Source organism: Panthera tigris, chromosome A2 (genome assembly GCF_018350195.1).
Source record: "Panthera tigris isolate Pti1 chromosome A2, P.tigris_Pti1_mat1.1, whole genome shotgun sequence".
Classification (NCBI taxonomy): Eukaryota; Metazoa; Chordata; class Mammalia; order Carnivora; family Felidae; genus Panthera; species Panthera tigris.
In genome coordinates this window covers 144,065,745-144,091,318 of record NC_056661.1, presented here as the reverse complement: position 1 = coordinate 144,091,318, position 25,574 = coordinate 144,065,745, and the positions used below count along the sequence as shown (strand labels likewise).

At 49.7% G+C, this 25,574-nt stretch overlaps 1 protein-coding gene across 1 annotated transcript; it reads right to left on the bottom strand.

The window, feature by feature from the left end:
* Positions 1 to 625: 625 nt before the first annotated feature.
* SMO (smoothened, frizzled class receptor) lies at positions 626 to 22,665 on the bottom strand. The gene is made up of 12 exons (XM_042971953.1): positions 22,274 to 22,665; positions 8,585 to 8,790; positions 7,629 to 7,838; positions 7,207 to 7,379; positions 6,655 to 6,874; positions 6,426 to 6,549; positions 5,171 to 5,263; positions 4,603 to 4,711; positions 3,596 to 3,781; positions 2,989 to 3,137; positions 2,390 to 2,524; positions 626 to 2,151 (listed from the first exon to the last, which is right to left on the bottom strand). Exons 1-12 carry the CDS (start codon positions 22,608 to 22,610, stop codon positions 1,709 to 1,711), a joined length of 2,385 nt encoding a protein of 794 aa, XP_042827887.1. The 5' UTR covers positions 22,611 to 22,665; the 3' UTR covers positions 626 to 1,708.
* Between the last annotated feature and the right edge of the window lie 2,909 nt (positions 22,666 to 25,574).

The window sequence follows — 25,574 nt, the reverse complement described above, 5'->3', positions numbered from 1 at the left end:
GATTCTCTCTCCCTCTCTCTCTGCCCCTCCCATTTCTCAAAATAAATAAACATATATATAAAAAAAAAAAAGAAGAAGGAAGAGGCCCCCAGAGGTGGGGCCCCGGCTTGCCACAAGGATCCATGCTCATCTACACTAGTGGGGGCTACTTGCCCCCAGTCGTCACTCCAGGGGCAGCTGCGTGTTCTTGTTCAATCATCTTACGGTCAGTGCATAGTGAGGCAGCTATGGCCACAGAAGAGTTTTTGTCCATATGCAGCTGACTAGCTGGGAAGGACAGTCAGCACGTTAAGCTGATAACAGCTTGACATCTGACTGTCAGTCATGACCTCAACAGTGCCAAGCCATTGGCCTTTCGGAATAGTCCAAGGAGGAAGTGGAAAACAAATGTGGTCAGGACCAGGTAAACGGGTCAAGACCAGGGCCTGTGGATTTTATTTTACTTTACCTTATTTTTATTAAGTCATCTCTATGCCCAAGGTGGGGCTCAAACTCACTACCCTGAGGTCAAGAGTCACATAATCTACTGACTCAGCCAGCCAGGCACCCCCCCCGCCCCCCAAACAAGACCAGGTCAGGATCCATGGAAAAGAACCACACCAAGAGTTTATACAAAAACCTTTTATTTACTGTTTGTATTTCTTCTCCCCATCCCTATCCCCGATCTGGAACCCAGCCAGCTCCTAAGGCTTCCTGCTGTCTGGCTCTTGAAATTGGGGCCTTGGAGACATAGTCAGGGGTTATGAGAGGTGGGAATCTCCTCACCCACCAGTTGTGGAAGTTGAAGGAAGCGTTCCTGCCTGGCTGAAGCTCCAGCAGCCTCCCAGGTTAGCCCCTCAAGTCAGAGGATCCACCCCCCCCCCCCACTGGATGGACGGGAGGAAGAGAGAACACGCTTCTACACCACGCCAGGCTCTATAGCTGAACCAGTCTCTCACCTGGAGATGAAGCCAGCATCAAAAGGGTGGGGGATGGGGGAGGGATGGAGCATGCAGCAGTTCTGGGTCCTAATCAACGAACAGGGAAACAGGAAGAGGTTGGCCTGGTTGCACTGAAATGGGAAAGGGGAAGGAGGGTACAGGAGCACACAGGACGGGCTACTGGCCTGGGGTCGGGCCAACCGGGCACCTGTGAAGAGAGGTTATAGCCCCTACGGGAATAGGCACTTCCAGCTCCACAACCACCTAGAAGAGGGAGAAGGGAGCCCCGTCCCCACCTAGACAAAGGACTAACGACACAATGAACACATTTGGTCTGAGAGTGCCAGAAAAGGGCATCCACTGGCACAGAAAAGGGCAGCCAGCCCTCATCTGCCAGGTATGGGCCTGGCTGCCTCATTGGCTACCACAGGCCACTCTGGGTACTGTCACCCCTGCCTCCACCGTCACTGCCCCCCCAGCCCCCAAGCTCTGCAGATCTCATGACCCTGCTGCACATGGATACTGCCAGCCAGACTCCAGCTGGTGGGGCAGAAACAAGGACCCTGAGCTCCAGGGTCCTTCCCTGGATGAGGCCTGCCCGTGGAGATGTCAGGGCCCTTTCCCACAGTCCTGCTGCCCTGAGCCAGACATATAGAGCCCTCCTGGGAGGGCACGGCACCCTCAGGTGCTCTGGAAGACAAGATCCTGGGGAAGCACTCTCAGGGAGGATGAAGAACCTCAGAATGGTATTTGCTGCTCTTTCCTATCCCAGGTCCCGCTCTCCGGGCTCAGAAGTCTGAATCTGCATCCATGAGCTCTGCCTCCATCAGGTTGGTGCGGGAGTGAATGGGCCCCAGCCCCTGCCGGCAGCCCTGAGCCCAGGCCGCCGTGGGAACTGGGGCACTGGGCAGAAATGGATCCTGCAGGTGACTGGGTTCTGGGCAGAAAGGGTTGGAGACCAGGGTCCAGGCTCTCTGTCGGCAGGATTCCCCAGCTCCCCAGGCACCTGCGGCCACCAGGCACTTCTGCCGGGGCAGCTGAGGCAGTCGAGGAACAGCACTGGCCGCAGGGGCAGGGGCAGGGGCAGGGTGGTGAAGCTCAGGAGGTGGCACCAGCGGGCACACCTCCTTCTTCCTCTTCCTCCGCTTCTTCTTCCGGCCCAGGCGCTTCTCCAGCTCTGGGGAGATCTCTGCCTCAACCAGCCACAGGTTGGCTTTTTCCTCTGGGGGCACTGATGGCAGGAGAGAGAACGTGAGCCTGGGACGCTGGTCTGTCCACATCACCTGTTCTCTCCTTGGACCCCTACTTTTAAGGTCTGGGACCCACAACTCTAGATCTCTAGTGCCTCAGCCCCACACTCTACATCCTCCAGGATCTCCCTTCTGGCAGCTGCTCGTGCTCCAGTCCCAAGAACCCCCAGACTCCATGCCCCCACCCCCCACTTCCTACAGAAGCTTGACTCCTCGTACCTGGAGTTGCCACAGGGGTGACAGACACATCCTGGGGCAGTATGGCTCCTCTCCGAGCCACCATCTTGGTGACATGCTGGGCCCAGGCAGAGGACACATCGGCAGAGGGCTCATTGAGGTCAAAGGCCAAACCCGCTGTGGGGGTGGAAGGAAAGGCTAAGGAATCATGACTGTCCCACTCCTTGGGTGACTGTAGCTCCCTCCCAGTCCACGGAGTCCAGAAAGCCCACCCAGGGAATCATAGTGATCTACCCAGTCCCAGTGATCTATCATCACTAGAGGCCAGAAATCCAGTTTCTAGAACCCAGACTTACTCTAGCCCAGGGAGAACCACTGGAGAGGACAGAAGAAGTGAGAGGGAGATGACTCCTTTTGAAACCAAAGCACCAGCAAGCAGACCCAGGGGCAGAAACAGAGGGCAGAGTAGCGAGGGACGGAAGGGGGATGAGAGAGGGTGGAGTGTGTGAGGAGGGGGGGCGCTGCTTTCTTCCTTCCTGCCTTCCTGCCAGTCCACGTGTCCCTAGCAGCTTAGTGGGGAAGGGGGCCCAGGCGTTGCGGGGATCGAGTGGCTCCAGTGGAGGAAAGGGACCGAGGCTCACCCACAGGCCCGTCGTGGGAGACAGTGTGCATGCTGAAGGAGAGTTCCTGGCCTGGGTTCTGCAGCAGCTCACGCCGCTTGGAGAAGGCCTTGGCGATCATCTTGCTCTTCTTGATGCGTTTGGGCTCATCATCACTCTGCCCAGTCAACCTGAGAGCAGAAGAGATGGGGGAGGGGAAGTGGAGGAGCGGCCACTTCCCATCAAATCCTGTTGAAGACCGGTGAAGCCTTTCCCTCCAGGGAAGGAGCCTCCAGAGGGCCCCAAGTCCCTCGAGGACTCTGAGGAGAGACCTCTGCAAAGAAGTAGGCCTAGGATGCAGGGCTTCTGGATGCCCAGTACTCAAATCGCTCAAATCATTCCCTTCTTTAAGAAAGATGCTGGCGGCAGGCTCAGCACTTGAAGGGGCCTCCTGAGGACAGGAGGTGTCACCAGGGGGCAGTGGTGAGCCACACAGAAGGCAGCTTTAGGCAGCTCAATGCAGACCCTTAGAAAACTGGTCTGCCGGTGACTGTTGAGAGACCACGAAGCAGGCGACCCTTATTGGTGGGGACACCAAGAGTGAGGGAGTAAGGCGGCGAGGTCAGAACCGGCTGGCTGCTGGCCCCACCTGCACCAGGTGCGCCTCCAGATGAGCAGTGTGGCCTTGGTCCAGACCCAGGTGCTCATGGCAATGCCGGTTCCAAACATGGCAAACAAGTTGATCTTCTCCACCAGGAGGCTGGGGCGATTCTTGATTTCACAGTCAGGAATGGGCTTCTTGGTGGGCAGCCCGATGGTCACGTTGGCCTGGCACCTGTGGTGGGGGGGTTAGTAGACAGGTGAGGCTCTCTGGGTACCCAATCAATCCAAAGACTTTAGAAAGAGCTAAGCCCCACGGCAACGATTCACAGCCCTGGGTGCTCCCTAGAGTCACTTGGGACATTAGAGTTACTTTTTATAACTACTAATGCCTGGGTCGCACCCCAGACAATTAAATCACATCTCTGGGGGAGGACCAGGTATTAGTGAGGTTTAAAGCTTGCTTCCCAGACTGGAAGCTGGAGCCGTTAAGGAAGAGCCTGAGGCAGTCAGGATGTGGACTGGTGTCCATTTTAATGAGCATTGTAACTGCTATTCCTGATATCAGCTAGTGCAGCCCTTCTTTCAGTGGATGAGATGCTTTACTCTCAGATTCATCCTCATGGTGACACAAAAAAGCACAGGCAAGGCTAGCAAGTATTAATAGGTTGTTACACGTATCGTGGAGAGGTAACTACTCCGTGCAGGGCTCTATAATAAACTCTGTAAAAGAGTACGTGAGAATTAGAGTGACTTCTGTGGCCAACACAGAGTCATCAGAGAAGCCCAAACATGAGAGGGCTGAACAGTTAAACACACCAGCCAGACAGTGGCTCGTGCAGAGAGGAGAGCAGAGTTGAGCCGGGACAGGAGAGGTGCTTTGCCGTGTTTGCAAATTACAGAGCAATTGACATCTTGGGTGCCCAGAGCAGGATGGACAGTTTCACCTGCCCGTCAGAGGCAGGTGCCTAGCAGACCCTTGCTGGACAGCAAGGAGGGCTAGGGCTGTCTGAAGTCCTGTGGCTGCCGCCCCCAAGCCCCCAGCACTGCACTCACAGCACATAGTCCCGGAAGCTGCGCTCCCACTCAGCCTGGTTGAAGAAGTCGTAGAAGTGACAGCTGAAGGTGATGAGCACAAAGCCAAAGGCCAGGAAGCCAAAAATGCCTGTGGAGGGCCAGGGTGGGACAGAGCATTACCAATCCCCGGTGTGGGAGCAGCAGTGGGGACAAGGCGTCTGCCCCATTCAGGCCTGAAAGATGGCTGAGTCTGGGGTAAATTCATGCTAGGCTCAGTTTGCTGTATTCTCCAGAATAAGACTTGAAGGGCACTTGAGCCAACTGTGGGAGGGCCCCAGTGGGCACGAGGAAGCAGTCTTGGCACGAGCCTGAATTCTTCCATCCAAGAAGGTCCCCTTCTTTTGAGTTGCTACCACCATGACCTCTCACCCCATCCCACCCCCCATACACACACATGCCCCACAGCCTTGTCTTGTTCCCATGGCTGCTAACTTGCACCACTCACAATGCATCCTCCAAGATCCCATCCTGCAGGTCCCTCAGCCACAGAAGAGTGCAGTGTCGGATTGACCAGTACCTCGGGCCAAAGGCCCTGAGGCCCACTCACCGAGGCGCAGCATGGTCTCGTTGATCTTGCTGGCAGCCTTCTCACTCAGCAACCCGGGATGGTTGCTCTTGATGGAAAACAGAGTCATGACTCCTGAACAGAAGAGAGATCTCAGACATTAGTGGGGTGAGGCCACTCTCCCGGGAGGGATGGAGGTGGCAGGCAGTCCCAGGTCTGATTACTCCTCTGCTGATGTAAAGCTTGGGGAAACTGGAGACACTTGAGAAATGGGGGGGCACAGCTGGTGGCAGATGTGCTATGTACTTGGAAAGACGGGGGCAGAGCCCAGACAAACAGTCGAGAAGAGAGAGAAGGTGCCTTCGTCCTGGCCCCGGCTCCCCGTAAGTAAGGCAGCCAGGTCAAAGCTGTGCTGATGGAAAAGGCAAGAAAAGAGATGCAACGACAGAGCTATGCGATAGAAATATGTCAGCCACACCCAGAAGCTCACATTTTCTAGCAGCCTCGTTAAAAAAGTAAAAAAGATGCAAACGAAGCTGATTTCCATACCTTCCGCGAGCAATACATCATTGTGTTTTATTAGCATCTCAATATGTAATCCACACAACAAACTATTAATGAGACAGTTTACCTTTTGGTGTGTGCGGAGTCTTCGCAATGCAGTGTGGATTTTGTACTTACGACGCATCGCAATCTGGACCAGTTTCAACACGGGTGGCCAGTGGCTACCGTACAGGAGAGCACGGGCCCGAAACCTAAATCAAAGGCCCAGACGCTGGCAGAAAGAGGTGGGCTGAACAGAAGGCTGACAGCACAGGGAGAGGAAACTGAAGTTTACAAAGAAAATGCAACACAAATGAGCTAAGAAGAGACGGAGGCGGCAGATCCAGACGGGGAAATTAGGGAACAGAGAATCTGTGCATGTTGTGAAAACTGTGTGTGACTATGTTCTGGGGGTAGGAGGCGGATGAGGAGCCAGAAGATGGAGAGCATGTATAAATTCAGGGTGCACACACACGACCAAAGGCCCTGAGTTGGTCCACGTGGACAGGGCGGGTTATTCACCATACAAGTGCACCGGGCCAAGGGCTGAGCGGGGGCTGGAACCCAGCTCAGGCTCTACTCAACAAGCTGTGAGCCCCGGCTCAAGGCTCTGGAGAAAGGGGCTGCCTTGCTCGGGCCAGCACAAAGGTTGCTGCAAAGGTAGCAGAACCGGCAGCTCCTAGCTCCTACTTACACAGAGCGGGCGCTCAGCGCCTTTTGCTGCCCGACTGGTGCCCGCTTGGTGCCTACTCACCTCGGATGAGGAAGTAGCCTCCCACAATGAGCACCAGGCCAATCGGGGCCAGCACGAAGCCTGCACGGTATCGGTAGTTCTTGTAACCCACAAAACAGATGCCGCTCACAGAGTCCCCGTCCACCTGCGGCACAAAGGGGGGGGGGGGTGGGAGGGACAGAGTGGGTCACGGGCCCCCCTACCCAAGGCCACTCCACTCAGGTCCCCAGCCTCCTACCGGCCACCATACCTGGGCGACGGCAAGGATTGCCACAGTGAGGACAAACGGGAGTGACCACGTGAGCAGGTGGAAGTAGGAGGTCTTGCCGGAGAGAGGCTGATAGGTGGTGCCCAGGGCTTTGAAGGAGGTGTGCCAGGCATAGGTGAGGACCACAAACCAGACGACACCAGCCATAAGGGCGTAGTACACGATGACAAAGATGATGACGCAGGACAGGGTCTCATTGGAGCTGTGCAGACATGTGGAGGGGCACTTGGGGAGGGCATTCCATACTCCCTTTATCAGCTCTCTCCACCCTGTCCCCAGAGCCTTGGCTTCTAAGGTCTGGAGGTTCCCTAGGAGTCAGAGCTTGGAGGTGGGACTCAGGTCAGATTCAAAGAGGTTATGGAAGATGCCCCTCTGAGCAGATGCAAACAATCACATCCCCAACGCTGGATACCGTGGGCTCAACAAGGCAGAGCTGAACCCTACACTGAAATCTTCAGTTTCAAGCCCACTCTGTCCCTTTTCATTTCAGCCTTCTGCCCCTCACCCTGGCTTCTGGGTCCTCAAAACACCTACGTGGGCTCCCCGAGCCTCATGGTTCCATCTGCACGGCAGACGATCTCCCGGCGGGCGCCATCCATGAACTGGGCCAACCAGCCGATGCTCCCCACAAAGAAACACGCATTGACGTAGAAGAGAATAACGGCAGGGTAGCGATTCGAATTCCGCCAATCAGCCACAAATGTGGCCTAGAAGAGAGAAGTGGGATCCGCTCTATGAGGTTAGGGTGATTCTGCTGCCACAGACGCCTTTGTCTGAGCCCCCCAACCCTCTTATCCAGACCCTTCCCCCAGGGACACCCCCCAAGGCATCCTCTCCCCACCTCCCTCTGCTCTCACAACGCAGACAACTGTCGATCCACTTCCCACTTTATAGGCTGTGTGTTCTGGACCCCCGTTCCCCTAACCCCTCCACCCGCAGGCCTGCCCTCAGCTGACCAAGGTGAAGAGCGTGCAGAGGCCTGTGACTGCGCCGAAGGCCGCGATGTAGCTGTGCATGTCCTGGTGCTCGGCCTCAGTGAACAGCGGGTTCTGGCACTGGATCCCACATCCCTCCACGTCCTCATACCAGCTCTTGGGGTTGTCGGTCCGAACCAAGGGAGCCTCACACTGGCCCGAACTGTTGAACTTGATGTTCTGCACCTCATTCTGGCACGAGGGAAGGGGAAAAGGCAGTGCAAAAGGGAGCAGGAGGCCCAGGGGCACCCTTTGGCTTAATACGAGGCATAAGGGCAGCTTGGTAGAGTGCCTACGAGCACAGGCTGGAGACAGCTTTCCAGCTTTTGAAACCCCGCCCTGCCACTCAATGACAAACTATATCAAAAGGCTGGGACAAATTATTGGACCTCTCGGTTTCCCCACGTATAAGACAGCAGTACCTACTTCATGGTGTGGTTTAAGGGTTAAGTGAATCAATGGCTGTAAGAGGCTCCTATGGTATTTGGCAGATAGTAAATAATAATAATTAGTTTTATTACCAACATTACTGCCATTAGTATTATTATTACTTATGAGCCCTCCTTTATCACCAGAACGAGATCACATCCCTGTCTTGGGGTCTATAGCTGTTTTACACGTGCGCGCCTGGACTCCCTAAATACACAATAAACTTCTTGGAGAGTGAGTTCCTGTCATCATCGACCCCCGAAACTCCCCAACACCTAGCGGAGTAGGTGCTCAAAAAATATTTGTTGAACACAAGTTATCTTCTACAAATCAACAGACAATCCCTGATAGACTGGCCCCGCCAGTGAGCTTCAGTTTGGGTTTGTGGCTCATTGACCCCACGGCTGCAGATTTGGGGTCTCCCGGGAGAGAAGGCTGCGGGGCTCCCCTGCCCCTGCTTCCTGTTGGGCCCTGCCCTAGTCTTGCGGCTTGCCCGTCACAGCACTCACCGGGCAGCCCTCGGGGAAGTGGTCAGGGGTACAGCGCAGGAAGTCGGGCCAGCCACGCTCCCTCTCCACAATGGCACAGGGGCCTCGGGTAGCCTGGCACAGGGTGCGGCTGGGCAGCTCCACCCGGTCATTCTCGCATTTGGGCATGTACACAGCACACAGCAGGGGCTGGATCACTGCCCAGCAGCGGGGGGCGTTCCGGAGGCCTGGAGAGAGGCAACAGTGTGGATACATTGTGGTGACACCCCTCCTCACTCTGACCCACAGCTGTTTCCCAGGCCTAGGGCAGGTCTCTTTGCCATAATGCTGGAGCTGTCAGGCACAGGGTTTCTCAACAGAGCATTTGGGCAGGAGGATCCTTTATGCTGCAGGACTGTCCGATGTATTGCAAGACATTTAGCAGCCCTGGACTCCGCCCACTAAATCCCAGAACCCGTTAAGTCATTACGACAATTAAAAAACACTCCCCTTGCCCCTACTCCAGGGTTGGTGACTGCAAGAGGGCCTGAAGGGGAGTTTCTGGGATGCTGGTCATGTTCTATTTCTTGATCTGGTAGTGGTTCAATGTGTGTATTCACCATGTGAAGAATCGAGCCCATGACTCACGCGCTGATCTGTGTGTATGTTATAATTCAATTCAAGTTTTTAAAAAAACAGCCCCCATTTCCAAAAGCCCTGCTAGGGAGCGTTAGTGCCTCTGGCTGAGGACCCCAGCTCGACTTGCCTTGTACCTTTTCAGGGGCATCCTTAAAACCTTCTACAGGCCTCTTCCAGGGGAAAGGGAGGTTGTGGGACCCACCCCTTCCAGGGCCCATGCACTAGAACGAGATGTTGCCCCTTGCCCAGACCCCAGGATCCCTGTTCCTCTTACCAACATGAGGTGAAATAGAGAACAGGTAGGAGCTTAAGAGGAGGTAGTCAGGGGAGCCCAGGTACTCCAAAGCCAGAGGAGGAAACAGGAAATCAGATGGAGAGAAACAGAGGAGGCTCTGTCCAGTGCAGAGGGAGGAAACATGTTGTCAGCAAGACAGAAACAGCACCCCTGCCCCAACCCAGGCACCTACCCTGCTATCCCAGGGGCGGGGCTCACTCAGCATTCCGCCCCCATTGCCCCTCCCGAATCATCCCTGCTTCAGGAATACCGGTGTCCCACACAAGAAGCTGTGTTAGGAGAAGCGTCTAAGGACGTGAGAGACAAACTGGCGACTGCCACACTGCCAGGCTGGGGGCGGTAGGGGCAGATAGCTGCTCTTTTTAGGAGGGAGGCAATACAGCAGAGGGATGAGGGGCATGGACACTACAATTAGCCTCCCTGGGTCCGAGCCTTGGCTCTCCCATTTCCTGGCTGTGTGATCTCCGGCAAATTACTCTATCTCTATCTCTAGCTTCAGTTTCCTCATCTGCAAAATGGGGATTTACCTCCTGGGAATGTTGTGAAGAGTTTGGTAACGCACTTGATGTGTTTAGCATGGTACCCGTCAGATAGTAAGCACTCGGGAAGTATCAGCTGTCATTACTTATCTGAGACCTCTGACCGCTCACAGCTCTCACCACCACAAAGCCTATTCCAGGGGCACAGAGCAAGTTCCCGTCAAGAAGCAGTGTCCTGGGGTGCCTGGGTGGCTCAGTCAGTGGAGCGACCGACTTCGGCTCAGGTCATGATCTCACCGTTTGTGAGTTCGAGCCCCGCGTCGGGCTCTGGGCTGACGGCTCAGAGCCTGGAGCCTGCTTCGGATTCGGTGTCTCCCTCTCTCTCCGCCCCTCCCCCGCTCATGCTCTGTCTCTCTCTGTCTCAGAAATAAATAAACATTAAAAATAAAATAAAAATAAAAAAATAAAAAGAAGAAGAAGCAGTGTCCTCAGGCAACTTTCCCGAGCCTCCACTCAAATCAGAATCACCTAGGGAACCTTTATCATTCTAGAGGGAGAAACCCACTCTCAGAAATTCTGACTGAGTAGGCAGGGGCGGAGAATGCACCAGTGGTTGCCAGGGGCTGGGTAGGAGGAGAATTTGCCTACAAAGGGGCAGTAAGAGGGAATTTTGGGGCCTGATGGGCTTTTCACTATCTTGAATGTAGTGGCTGATTACATAACTCTATATATTTGTCTAAATTCATAGCGAGGTACAACAAAGAAAAAGTTAAATTTACTGGATGTTTACTGAACACTATACTTAAAAAGGGGGGAGCTCACCAGAGTAAAATGTATTCTAGAGGAGCAGCAAGCAGCTGATTAACAAAAATATTATGTTATTTTTCTGGGTTTTGTGATATTTGCAGCGATCAACTTTTTAAAATGTGGAATTTCATTGTTTTCCTTTTTCTCATTTTAAGTATTATATTGTACCTTAAAAATGAGGAAAAGAAAGACTATTAAATAAATCTTAAAAGACAATTGAAGAACCATCTAGGGAAAAAATGATTTGGATCCTTACCCCATTTCTTACATAAAAATAAGTTCCAGATAAATTCAAATGACCGCATGAGTTTTAAAAATTAGAGTACCAGAAGAAAAGATGGGATGTGGTTTTTAAATCTTAAGTAGAGAAGGCCTTTCGAAGTATGACATAATACTCGGAAGCTACGAAATAAAAGATTTTAAAAAGACTTCAGAAAAAAATAGGGTAAAAACAAAAACCATGAGAAACGCAATATACTGAGAAAATATATTTCCAATACATATCACAGGTAAAGAGTTAATCTCCTTACATTAAAAAAATTTTTTTTTTTTTAAAATGGAGCGCCTGGGTGGCTCAGTCGATTAAGCGGCCGACTTTGGCTCAGGTCATGATCTCGCGGTCCCTGAGTTCGAGCCCCGCGTCGGGCTCTGTGCTGACAGCTCAGAGCCTGGAGCCTGTTTCAGATTCTGTGTCTCCCTCTCTCTCTGACCTTCCCCCATTCATGCTCTCTCTCTCTCAAAAATGAATAAACGTTAAAAAAAAAAATTAAAAAAAAAACAAAACAAACGTTGAGGGGTTCTGGGTGGCTCAGCTGGTTATGTGTCTAACTCGATTTTGGCTCAGGTCATGATCTCACAGTTCGTGGGTTCGAGCCCCACGTCGGGCTCTGTGCTGACAGCTCAGAGCCTGGAGCCTGTTTTGGATTCTGTGTCTCCCTCTCTCTGACCCTCCCCCGTTCATGCTCTGTCTCTCTCTGTCTCAAAAATAAATGTTAAAAAAAGGGGCGCCTGGGTGGCTCAGTTGGTTAAGCGTCCGACTTTCGCTCAGGTCATGATCTTGTGGTCCGTGAGTTCGAGCCCCATGTTGGGCTTTGTGCTGACAGCTCAGAGCCTGGAACTGCTTTGGATTCTGTGTCTCCCTCTCTCTCTGCCCCTTCCCTGCTCATGGTCTGTCTTTATCTCTCTCAAAAACAAATAAACATTAAAAAAATTTTGAAAAGAAAGAGCTAATCTCCATATATGCCTTAAGCTCCTCCACATCAGTAAGAAATTCATGATCCTATAAAAAAGTGGGCAGAAGACAGATCTAATCCGAATGGCTTTTAAACACATTAAGAAATATCCAATCTCACTGTTAATAAACTGAAATGTGGGGGGCGCTTGGGTGGCTCAGTCGGTTAAGCGTCCGATTTCGGCTCAGGTCATGATCTCGCGGCTCGTGAGTTCGAGCCCCGAGTCAGGTTCTGTGCTGACAGCTCGGAGCCTGGAGCCTGTTTCAGATTCTGTGTCTCCCTCTCTCTCTGCCCCTAACCCACTCGCATTCTGTCTCTGTCTCTCTCAAAAATAAATGAAAACATTAAAAAATAAATAAATAAACTGAATGTGAAATAAAACTACAATGAGACATAATTTTTTAACTTTTAGATGGATACAGATCAACACATTTGAAAATGGTTTATTGACAAGAATGTAAGTGAAACTGGCACTTTCGTATATTTCGAGTAAAACAGAAATTAGTAAACACTTGTGGAGACGATTTGGCATTATCTATCAACATTTTATACTAGTGATCCCACTCCGCATGTTTACAAAGCCAATACACAAGACTATTCGTTGCAGCATTGTTTGTAACAGCAAAAGAGTAGAAACTGCATGAATCCGTAGCCATCAATAGGAGACCGGCTGCATAAAATATCATAAATCAATATAATACGACACTACACAAGGTTGAACTATTTGCACTGAAATGGAACTATCTCCAATGCATCTTGTTCAATGGGTTCAGTTGAGTGGGAACAGCCTGAAGAGTAGGCCACTAATGGTTGTGGGAGGAAAAAAAACTAAGGACACATCTACATTTGTACACATGTTGGATGTCTCCGAAAGAACACACAAAAACCAGTGCTGATCCTCTAGGCAGGGGAAACGGGCAGCCGGAAGCAGAAGTGAAAAGATTTAACTTTTGTTACTTTTGAATTTTATACTATGTGCACATACTGCCTATTTTTAGAAGTAATTAAGCTTAGAAAAATAAATATGCAAGTTACTGAGATGGGGGAAGCTCCGTAGAGAAGAGAAGGGAACAAAATTGTAGACCAGAAGAAAAGGGACATCAACTTTATCTGTATTATTTTATTCCTTTCGTTTTATTAAAATACGAAACAGAGGGGGAAAAAAGACACAGGTGTTATGTTAGTCTTTGCATTTTTCTATATTCATAGACTTCTTCAATATTTGCTACAATTTAAGCTCTGAAAATGACTTATTTTTTATTTTTCTATTTTTTTAATGTTTACTTGTTCTTGAAAGAGAGAGAGAAAAAGACAGACCATGAGCAGAGGAGGGGCAGAGAGGGAGACACAGAATCCAAAGCAGGCTCCAGGCTCTGAGCTGTCAGCACAGAACCTGACACGGGGCTCAAACTCACATACCGCGAGTTCATGACCTGAGCCGAAGTCCGATGCTTAACCAACTGAGCCACTAAAATGACTCTTTATGTGCTTCTGGTGATCAGTGAAGTTGAAAACCATTGTTCTGAGATTGGTTTAACATTAGGAAATTCAATCAATGCAATTTACCACATTAACAGATTAAAGAAGAATAAAATCATATGATCATATCAATAGATATAGAAGTAGTTAATAGAATCTAACATGCAACCATGATAAAAAGAACAATAGGCAAATTAAGAATAAAAGAACAGTTTCTTTCTTTTTTTTTTTAATTTTTTTAACGTTTATTCATTTTTGAGACAGAGAGAGACAGAGCATGAATGGGGGAAGGTCAGAGAGAGAGAGGGAGACACAGAATCCAAAACGGGCTCCAGGCTCCGAGCTGTCAGCACAGAGCCCGACGCAGGGCACGAACTCACGGACCGCGAGATCATGACCTGAGCCGAAGTCAGCCGCCCAACCGACTGAGCCACCCAGGCACCCCAAAAGAAGTTTCTTAATCTGATAAAACGTAACTACAAGAAACCTACACCAAACAGCATATGTAATGGTGAAGGGTTGAAAAACTTTAGAATACAGAAAAAGTCAAAGACGAGGGTGGCTGCTACAATTACCACTTCTATTTAACAATGTACTGGATGTCTTAAGTAGTGCATAAGGCGATAAAGGTACATGAATAGAGGCTTCGAAAAGATACATGGCTTGAAAAGGGAGACATCAAACTCATTATTCACAAATGAGATGACTGTGTATATAATAAATAATCAATTTACCTAGTTTACTGGATTCAAAATCAATTGCATTTCTATACACCAGCAACAAACAGAAAATGAAATGTTACAGGGACTATTCATAATAGTATTTTAAAAATCAAGTACCTAGGACTAAATCTGACAAATGACATTTAAACTCTGCACAAAACTGTAAAACAATTGAGAAAATGAAAGAATATCTAAATAGATGGAAATATATAGTGAAATGATAGGAAGACTCAATACCATAAAGATGTCTTTTTTTTCCTTCAAATTAGTCTGTATCCTCAGTGTAATCTCAATCAAAACCACCAACACCTATTTTTATATTAAAATACAGGGGCGCCTGGGTGGCTCAGTCGGTTGAGCGTTTGACTTCGGCTCAGGTCACGATCTCGCGGTCCGCGAGTTCGAGCCCTGCGTCGGGCTCTGGGCTGATGGCTCAGAGCCTGGAGACTGCTTCCGATTCTGTGTCTCCCTCTCTCTCTGCCCCTCCCCCGTTCATGCTCTGTCTCTCTCTGTCTCAAAAATAAAAAAAAAATTAAAAAATAAAAAATAAACGATAAAATACAAAAGGTCAAGGAGAGCTCAGACTCTATGAGATACCGCTGTATTATAAATACTATACTATACTATAAGTATTAATAAGAACAGGGGAGGTTCTTGGCTTGGAACGCACAAATGATTCTTTTCTTTTTTTTAAGTTTATTTATTTTGAGAGTGACAGAGGTGGCACGAGTGGGGGAGGGGCAGAGAGAGAGAGGGAGGGAGAGAGAGAATCCCAAGCAGTCTCCACACCGCCAGCGCGGAGCCTGATGTGGGGTTCGAACCCACAAAGTCGTGAGATCATGACCTGAGCTGAAACCAAGAGTTGGACGCTTAACCGACTGAGCCACCCAGGTGCCCCTGGAACTCACAAACATTCTTGTAGAGAATTTAGGGGCCCATGAACCTGCACGGGAAAAAAAAAAATTACATCTAACAGAAATTTAGCCTTTCCTTCAATTATGAATGTAAGCCACATACCACAGTGACGTTATCAATACTTGTGTTTTTGTCACAGATATTTTGTTACAGATAATCTCAAAACTCTGTTACTGTTCATCACAGCCTTGACATTATGGTGGTTATCAAACACATACTATATCTTACTTAGTGTATTCATAAAGAAGCACATATATATTAGATCACAAATTTGTTTTAATATATTTGATAACTATAGTTCAATATAGTTCATTTCCTTTGAAATCTTATATGCTCCTTTTCAATCCTGTTTTACCTTATAAACTTAAAAATATTATACTGCGAAGGGGTCCATAGGTTTTACCAGACTGCCAAAGAGGTTTATAGCACAAAGATGATGAAGAACCATGCTATAATTAAGATGGTGTATACTGGCAAAGGATAGACAAACTAGAGCTATGGAACAGAATAAAGATCCCAGAAACTAGGGGTGCCTGGGTAGCTCAGTCGGTTAAAGATCCAACTTTGGCTCAGGTCTTGATCTCGCGGTTTGTGAGTTCGAGCCCCGCGTCAGGCTCTGTGCTGACAGCTCGGAGCCTGGAGCCTGCTTCGGATTCTGTGTCTCCCTCTCTCTCTCTCTGCCCCTCCCCTGCTTGCACTCTGTCTCTCTCTCTCTCTCTCTCTCTCTCTCTCTCTCTCTCTCAAAAACTAAATAAACATAAAAAAAATAAAAAAAAAAAAGATCCCAGAAACTAAAGATATCTGGACACTTGATTTATGGCAGAACGGTGGAGAAAGGATAGTCCTTTAAAAAAAAAAAAATGATGCTGAGGCAATATGTAGGAAACTAGTGAATTATGTGTCTATAAATTGAAAATAAAAATCTAAAAAGTGTTGTTTTGTTTTTGAGTAGGCTCTGCACCCAGCACGGAGCCCAATGCTGGGCTTGAACTCAAGCGACACTGAGATCGAGACCCGAGCTGGTGTCAAGAGTCAGACGCTGTTCGAAGCCACCCAGCCACCCTTAAAACGTTTGGAGAAGATAACATAAGAGAGTAAGTTCATGACTTTGTGGTATCAAAGGACTTTTTAAAATAAGGCCCAACAGGGACTCCTGGGTGCCTCAGTTGGTTGGGCGTCTGACTTCGGCTTGGGTCACGATCTCACAGCTCGTGAGTTCAAGCCCCGCATCGTGCTCTCTGCTGTCAGTGCAGAGTCCACTTCAGATCCTCTGCCCCCCTCTCTCTGCACCTCCCCTGCTCACATTCATTCTCTCTCTCTCAAAAATAAATAAACAGTAAAAAACAATAAAAGATAAAAGAAGACACAATAAGAACTAATCATAAAAAGTTTTATAAATGACTACCTTAAAGCACAGAACTTCTTTTAGCAGAAGGCACAAATAAAGAGGCAAGCCAAAGAAAAGAAAACAGTTTCGATGCATAAAATCAATAAAGGACTCAACTCTAGCATAAATAAAGAAGTCCTACAAATCTTCTGAAAATGAGCGCCCAAAGGAAAATGGGGGCACGTGGGGAGCTCAGTTGGTTAAACGTCTCCCTTCAGCTCAGGTCATGATCTCACGGTTCACGGGTTCGAGCCCCACATCGGGCTCCGTGCTGTCCACGCGGAACCCGCTTTGGACCCTCTGTCCCCCTCTCTTTCTGCCCCTCCCCCACTCACACTCTCTCTTTCAAAAATAAATAAATAAAAATCTGTTAAAAAAAAAAAGAAAAATGGGGCAGAGATTTGAACAGACATTTTATAAAAGGCAGAATCCAAGTGGGCAGTAAACATTTGAAATGGTGCTTAACCTCCCTAGTAATCAGGGAAATGCAAATTAAAACCACAAATACATACCACAATATAGCCACCAGACTGGCAAGAATTTTACATGGTGACAATACCAAGCATCAGGAATCATGTGGGCACTGGTGACTCCTGTACACGATTAGTGGGGACCACGTTGGTGGAACCACTTTGGAAAACTGTTCCATATTACCTAGTAAAGTTGAAGGTATGCAAGTATCTAGTTATTCCATTCCTCTGAGTATGTACCTAGGGAAGCTTGAGGCGGGTGAACCAGGATATACTTAGAAGAATACTCGCAGCAATGTTGTTCACAGTGGCCAAAAACCGGAGACAACTTAAATGTTTAACAATAATAAGATGGATGAATAAATTGTGATGTATTCTACAATGGAACACTATTCGGCAAAGAAAAAAAAAATGAGCTGCACTAACATGGATGAATCTTACAAAACAATGTATAGCAAAAGAAGCAAGACAAAAGACATAGAAGAATACACATATCACGATTTGTCTAAAGTTCAAAAACACTCAAAACTAAAATATACTGTTTAAGGATTCCAAAACTAGGTGACAAAACTATAGAGGGAAAAGGAGATGATAATCCGAAACATTAGGGTAGTGGTTACTTCTAGAAGAAAAGAGAGGGAGACGTGATTGAAAAAGACGAAGGGGGGGCGCCTGGGTGGCGCAGTCGGTTAAGCGTCCGACTTCAGCCAGGTCACGATCTCACGGTCCGTGAGTTCGAGCCCCGCGTCGGGCTCTGGGCTGATGGCTCGGAGCCTGGAGCCTGTTTCCGATTCTGTGTCTCCCTCTCTCTCTGTCCCTTCCCCGTTCATGCTCTGTCTCTCTCTGTCCCAAAAATAAAATAAACGTTGAAAAAAAAATTAAAAAAAAAAAAAGAAAGAAAAAGACGAAGGGGAGCTTTTGGGGGGGCCCCACCATGATCTAGTTCTTGACTCAGGTGTCACTTTATAATTATTTAATATTAAGTGCCCCTGTGTTTTATGCACCTTCTGCATACATGCAGCATTTCACAGTTAAAAAGTTAAAAATCTTGTGGCCCTTGGCTGGCTCAGTCGGTGAAGTGTACAACTCTTGATCTCAAGGTTATGGGTTCAAGTCCCACCTTGGTTGTAGAGATTACTTAAAAATAAAATCTTTATTGAGGCACCTGGGCAGCTCAGTCAGTTGAGTGTCTGACTCTTGACTTCAGCTTGGGTCATGATCTCGAGGATCCTAAGTTCCAGCCCCACATCGGGCTCTGCACTGACACCAGATTCTCTGTCTCCTCTCTCTCTGTCCCTCCCTCTCTCTCTCTCTCTCTCAAAAATAAACTTTAAACAAAAAAAAAAAGAAAAAGAAAATCTAAATAAATAAATAAATATTAAAAATCTAAAGGAAAATTAAAACTCGAGCCAGTAGGTGCATTCCCGTATTTTCATCCTTTCCAAATGTATATATCTTAACTGATTCTGATCACCAGCCAGGTTTGGGAAAAGCTCTAAGGAAATTCTTTCCGGTCTGCCCCTGCAAACAACCCACCGTCACCAACAACATCCCTCCTCTCATCGCTCAACCAGATTGTCTTGAGAGGAAAAGAGAGATTCCTCCCAGAATTCTCTGGCTCTTTTCTCCTGGCTGCCCCCGGCTGAATGACAAGGCCACACACCCCTGTGCACACACAGAGCACAGGGGTGGTCAAGGAGGCTACGTGCTGGCTGTCAGGGGCCTCTTTCCCTCCGCAGCCACAGGTCTCTGCTTTCTTGCCCCATTTACCAAACCAGATTTGGCCCAAGGTGGACTGTGGCCTGGATATTATATTTGTCTGGTCAGCTTGGAATGCCTGAGAAGAGACATTTCAAGCTGTAGTGGGGAAAGATGCTGAGTGCCTGAATGAGCCCAAGTCCAAAGGGTTGCAAGATACCGGAGGGACCTGAGCTCTTTACAGATCCAGAAAGTAGTCCAACCTGGGCTATAAACTTCCTCACTCAATGGCATACTTCCAAAAGGCTCAGCAGTCTGGGCCGAGGAATGACACAGTGGCCGCTCTCTTCAGCAACTCCTATTCCAGATCTGCTGGTAATCTCCACATACACGTCCACTGAGCACCTCTAATTCACATGGCCGAACTGAACGCAGGCTTTCTTCCTAAGCCTACTCCTCCTCCAGCATTCCCAGCTTAGTGGAAGAGAATGATATCACCTTCCCCGCGAGCCTGAAACACCTACATCCTCCTGCTCACTCTTGCCTTCCATCTAACTCATCAGCAATCCCATGGGCTCTAGCTCTAAAATTCTGGGATCCGTCCACTTCCTCCAGCCTGCTGCCCCACCCTCTCTCACCCGGATCTCCACCTCCATCATGGCCACCACCATCTCTTACCCGGAATACCATCCCCTAAACAAGCAACCAGGCTCCGTGCCTCCCCTCCTCCCGTGGCTTCTTCACACAATACTCAAAGAGATCTTTCTAAAATGCAACGGTGATTACATCTCTCCCTTGCTCAAAAGCTTTTAGTGGCTCCTTATTATCTTCTGGATAACATCCAAACTTCTTAATATGGGGTATGAATCCCTTTATTTTCTAACTGCCTAGGTCTTATCTCTTATAATTCTATCCCTCACCTACTTTGATCCAGCTCTACTAAAACCGTATACTCCTAAAAGTAGTAAGCCCTCTCACCTCACCTTTGCATGCCGTCTCCTCTTCCTATTCCTTCCTATCCAACCTTTCCTTGGCCCAGAGAATTCCTACTTGTTTCTCAGATCATAGGTTAAATGTCAGTTTCTCTGGGGGGGTCTTCCCTTGCTCCCCAAAGCCCTCTGTGTTCCTTCAGCACCCTACCCTGTCACAATGCCTCTCCCAGGAAATGCTAAAGCTGTTTGTGTGTCTTCCCCTTGACGGCAGGAATCACGTCACGTCTGTATTCCTCGTCTTTACGTGCCCCAGAACCTGATCCAGGCTGACACGCAGCAAGCACCCAATGCCTAATTTAATGAATGAGTGGATGGCTGTGTACTCACAACTCCGAGGCTTTAAAAAAAAAAAAAAAAAAAAAGCGAAGAACAAGTCTCTACCTTCAAGAGTTCACAGATGAAGACAACCTAGATCATTTTCATCCTTTACCCACAAAAATACCTCCAAGAGCCAGGTGACACTGACCACCTAGACATGGTCAAATCAAGACCACTAACTCGGGACAGGAAAAGTCACTCACCAGAGGCTCCCGGCTAAAGGCCTGTCTGTGATTCTTACACTTGGCTCCGATCTATTCCACCCGCCACCGACCCCACCGCCCAGAACATCTAGCAGAAAGACCCAAAGCAGAAAGAACAACTGGAATACACTTGGGAACGTAACTGAGCTGAGGGATGATGGCAGCAGAGAAAAAATTCCGAATGAACTAAAAACCTGAGCCCCAGGCTGGCACCTCTACAGGACCCTACTCCACCGGAGGCACAGCTAGTAAGGATCGAAACCACACAGCCAGCAGATGGTTCTAACTCCTAAACTTCCCTGCTAAAACACTTCTGCCTTGCTCAGCGGCTGCTATCAGGAATACGGACTGGAAAGAGGTCCAGACCCTTCCTCCTTGATTTGTTGGTAACTACAGAAGGGCAGCATCACACATGCGTTTAACTTAGGAGAATTCAACCATGGGCCCCTGCAAAATAACTAAGTAGAGAGAGGAGGGGCGGGGGGACATCCTCTCAGTGTGAGCAACTTAGAACTGGGTGAGATTCTAGTGCTGAGATTTGTATTTTCCACACGACTGGCTCCTAAACACAAACCTTCTCAAAGAAATCTGTTTGCACCTTACTTTTGTGCTCCTTTTTTTAATTCCTTCAGTCTGCTGCTCTTTTGCATTTATGTAACTTTAAGGACTAAAATTATAGTTTCTACGTATGCCCCTTCTTATATACTATACTATACGTTACACGTTTATACAAACATATTACCATAAAAAGAATATATACGCAAAAATTACCTACACCTTATGTTATGGTAGTTTATGAACTTTTCAAAGCTGCTGTTGATTACACATGGTTTCTGCCTACACGCTGACTTTAGAACCTGACACCCACTAAGGATATAGGTCCACCAAGGGTACCATCTTCCACGTTCCTCTGGCATCTGCCAGAATGATACCAGGCCAGGAACGACAGGGCTTTGTCCAACATTCAGCAAAGACTCAGAACTCTAGTGGCCAAGTTGACAATGACAGGCAGCCTATATCTCGGCTCCCCGCTTCAGGATCAACACCAGCCCCCAGGGTGGAACTGAGATGTAGGGCACCCAAGGCCTGCCAGAAGAAGGAGCTTGCCAAGTTGGCTCCTGACTTTTGATTTTCTTTTTCAAGGACAGCTTTGAAATCACACTGACTAGAAGCAAGGGCTGACAAAACCAGTTCCCTTCCCCAACCCCCCTTCAGGCCCCTAACCCAGAAGAGTGACAAGTGGGGAGATCATCCACTCCACACTGCTAAGGAAGGATTTATTTGGGTTTTTTAGGCCTGGCCATAATCCTAACCTAAGGCGAGGGCTTTGGGACTTCAGGCCACTATGGAAGTATCCACAGGCTCTCAATATCCCGGGCTTAAGTGTCCTTCTGCAGCCCTGACCAGCCTGAGGATCCAAATTTCCAAAGAATACACAAATAATCCTTAGAATAGTCTCATTGCTTCACGACCTCAGAAAAGGATCAGAGTCCCCATTTTTCAGACGAGGAAAGGGTGAAATCTGTAACAGCAAGACAAGATCACCGTTTTCTGGACTTCCTGTCTCCCCAGACAAGATTTCTGGTTAACTTTTAATTACTCAACACCAGGGGGTTTTTTATCCATCACAAATTTCACTCAACTCTTTCCCCCCATCCTGTCCCTCCATGCCTCAACCTTCTAGCCCATCTTTCCTCTTCAACTCCACTTCCCGGTTTTCTCTTCCAAGATCTAAACACCTCCTTGAATCCCCAGGGGCTCCGCTCTCAGAGCAGCGCTTACGAGCAGCAGCTCCACTTCTTAAGAAACATCCTTTCCCGAGGCTCAGAGCCCCTGCCTCATGGGCCCCTCATCCCCCCGCATCCTTTGCGCACCCACCCTGCTCAGGCCTTTTGTGACCGGCTCCCTCAACCGTCTCGCCTCATCACCGAGGGTCCCAACCTGCTTACAGCCGGCACCCACAGTTTCAGACTGTGTTCCTCCACCTCTCCCGGGTGCAGCTCTTGCCCTCGCCAACGTTCAGGCCTGAGCCTGTTCTTGCCCAGAGTCCCGCATCCCACCACCGCCACCCCGGCTCCGGCTTCCGCGCGCTTACCCGACCAGAGCACGAGCTTGCCGTGCGCTTCTTCCTGGGAGTCCGAGTCCCCGGCCAGCAGAGTGGAGGTGGCCCCGTAGGGCAGCGCCGAGCCCAGGCACACGTTGTAGCGTAGCGGCTCGCAGGGGGCTGCCCGGCCGCAGTGGCTCAGCAGCGGCGGAGGGCCGGTCACGGCCGCGCTCCTTCTCGCGCTCCCGCCCGCGCTCCGCGGCCCAGGCCCAGTCGCGTTCCCGCTCAAGGCCGCCCCCCGGCCTGGGCCCCCCAGCAGCAGCAGCAGCAGCAGCAGCAGCCCCAGGAGCAGGATCCCTGGCCCCAGTGCGAGGCGGGCAGCGGCCATGGCCAAACCCGCCAACTCAGCAGAAGCCCCGGCGCCCCCGCCCGCTCCCCGGAGCCCCCCGGCCACACACGCAACCCTTGGGGCCGCGGATGTGGCTCAGGCGACCTGTGCGCCCGGCGAATCCGGTGCCGGGCCCCCTCGCACGCTCCGCGAGCCGCGGGCCCTCGGCGCCCAACTTCGCAAACTTTGGAACCCGGGGCCCATGTTGGGCGGCGGAGGCCCCGGCCGGGATGCACAACTCCCTACTCTTTCTCCGGGCAATCCAAGTTGTCTTCAGCCCCGGGAGCCCCCTGGGCCCCCAATCTCCAGCCCCATTCCCTCTTAAAACTATCTTCCAGCCCCGCGATGGAGGCCAGGCGCGGGCAGGCGGTGGGGGATAGCTCCCCGGCTTCGCCTCTGCGCCAGCCCCGCGGCCCAGCCGCCACCTTCGCCCGAGCGCGCCGCAGACCCCCGACTTCTCCCCACCGACTCCCCGGCTCCTTTGTTGCTCTAGCTCGCTCGGCTCTCTGGAATGCACGGGCCTCGCGGAGCCAAGCCCGGCCCCACCTCCGCCACGGCTTGGGGAGGGACTGGCAGAGGGAGGGAAGAGGAGGGGAGGGGATGCGAGAGAGGAGGAGCGCTAGCTTCAGTGTCCCGGGCGCCCGGAGGGCCCCGGACCCGGGGGCTGTGGGGACCCTGCTCGCCGCCCTGGCGCAAGAGATGCGAGGAAATCGTGGCTGGGAGCCGCAACCAGACTCAGCGGGCACCTGATCGGCCTGAGGATCTTTCGACTTGGCCGTCTGCAGGGAATAGATAGACTCTTCTGGTTTACAGTGGGAGACACGGAGGGGGTGGGGGTGGGGTGGGGGTGGGGAGGGGTGGTGTCTGAAGTCAGCGGAAGACTCTTCTACATCCTTGCCCAGTCCCCCAACCCCGCCAGTTTTTTCTGGTTTTGGTTAGATCTTTCAACTTGTCCCGGGGCCCCATGGATGAGAACCAGGGTTTGGGGGACTCGCTTACTCAATCCTTCCAACTCGGGACCTATGGGAGAGAGGAACTCAGAGTCACTCAGGGCAGCTGCCCCGCTGCTGTTACCTGTGAGAGCAGGTGTCTGGAAACCAGACGTGCCAACATCAGCCTTTATTGCTACAAATGTGTGAAGTGTGAACTGTGGTTTCCAACGATTGACCCTGGCATGTCTTTGGTTATGTTCGAAGGAAGCCATCCCATTTTGATGGCCCTTGTTGCTCATATGCTGGCTGAGGAAGTTTCTGCTTCTCCCTTTCCCTATTCTGCCCGTTTTGCCTTTCCTCACTCCTTTACTTGTGGTGCTTTGAATCACCGTGCGACAATTTACACCTATAGCCAGGGGTCCAGCCAGGAGAGTGGACTCACACTGAGCAACTTTCCCGCGTTGCAACACGCTAGGATGGTTTCTCCTTCCTCACCCCTACCCTAACCCCTTCAGCAGAGCTGATGTAGACTAGTTTTGTTAGGTTTGGCCGTTTAAGAGCAAATTAGCTAGTGCACTTCAGCAACAACCTCTATTTGTAGGCAAGCCCCAGAGACAGATACCGAAAGAGGATTTAATTCAATTTAGCAAATCTTTCTGAAATCCTAGATGTACATAGATATAAGCATGGTAAAGTTGCATTTCACTGTGGAGAGAGTCTTGCCCTCAGGAGATAGTAATATATCATGATAAAGTAGCAAAGCCCTCTCCACCAGGGCAGGGACCTTATTCTATTTTCTGCAGTCACAAGGCATCCAGACAGGCATATTAATCACTTAACAAGTAAACTGCCAAAGTGAGGCGTACAATGAGCGTGCAATAGGAATTTATAGCAGGGAGAGGTTGGTGTGGGTAGAAGTGGAGGAAGTGGGATTTGAAGCCAGCCCTGAAGCATGAAAAGGAGGAGTTGGGAAAGTAGGGAGGAGCAGAGCTGGCGTTACGCATGGAGGAAACTGTACCTATACCCCAGAGCACGACTGGCCTGGCAATCAGGACGTAGCAGAGGATAAGGAGGGGAAATGATTGGTAAGAAGACTCAAATGCCACATGGAGGCATTAAGGTTTAATTCTATTGGCAACAAGGAAACAGTGTAGATTTTTGATCGGAGGAGTGATATGCTTAAGAACATTAATCAGGCAATGTGATGATGGTATGAAGGGCAAGATGCTGGAGGCAAGCGACCATTCTAAGGGAAGTCGCTAGTGATTTATGGAAGAAGTGGGAATAGACTGTGTCATTAGAGCGTAAGATTCCCGCTGGAAAATCACTTAAACATTGTTACCTCCTTGATTAATTCTTCTGTGATATAAATGAAATGCTGCTATAACCTGTCCAAAGTCTGAGCCACAGAGAAATTCACATGATACCATGTTGACATTTTGCTTTGTGAACTTTCTCCACTTATTTTTTAACTGGCTGTTACTGCGGCCGTTTTGAAGCTCTGTGCGATATTCCACGCATTAGAAGGAGCCTATGGACATGCTCGGGCAACTCCTTACCTCTCTATCTAAAAATGTTAGTAATTCATTAAGTACGAAGACGCTACCATTCCTCGTCTGGTGTTTCTTGGCAGGTGTGAGGAAGAATACATCACTGCAATATAGTTACTTTTACACTGGAGATAGAAGAAGGTAAATTGAGAAGATCCTAAGGTGTTCTCTTCTGGCCAGAATGTTCTTCCCTTATCAGAGAAAAGATATTCTGATTTCTCAACTGTGTGTGTGTGTGTGTGTGTGTGTGTGTGCGCACATGTGTGTATGTATGCATAACAGAAGTCCACATAGAAGTATACTTCTGTTTACCAGGCTTCCGCATTCCTTTCTGGATATCTTGCTGGCCTAGGCAAAGGGCAGAAGGAAAGCAGACTGAGACAATTCTCGCAGCACTGCGCACAGCTACTGGGCCAGGTTCCCATCAGTGGCAGCTGCGACAATAGTCACGGCTCCACATTTAAAGTGCCGGTGCTGTCGTG

Bases quoted from the DNA above. Each gene is read 5' to 3' on its own strand.
- SMO (XM_042971953.1), bottom strand. From the start codon at position 22,610: ATGGCCGCTGCCCGCCTCGCACTGGGGCCAGGGATCCTGCTCCTGGGG. The intron at 7,380-7,628 runs GTCAGCTGAGGG...TCTCTCTTCTAG, and splicing joins TCTGCACGCTCTTCACCTTG to GCCACATTTGTGGCTGATTG. The intron at 2,525-2,988 runs GTGAGCCTCGGT...CCACCCCCACAG, and splicing joins CTCCCACGACGGGCCTGTGG to CGGGTTTGGCCTTTGACCTC.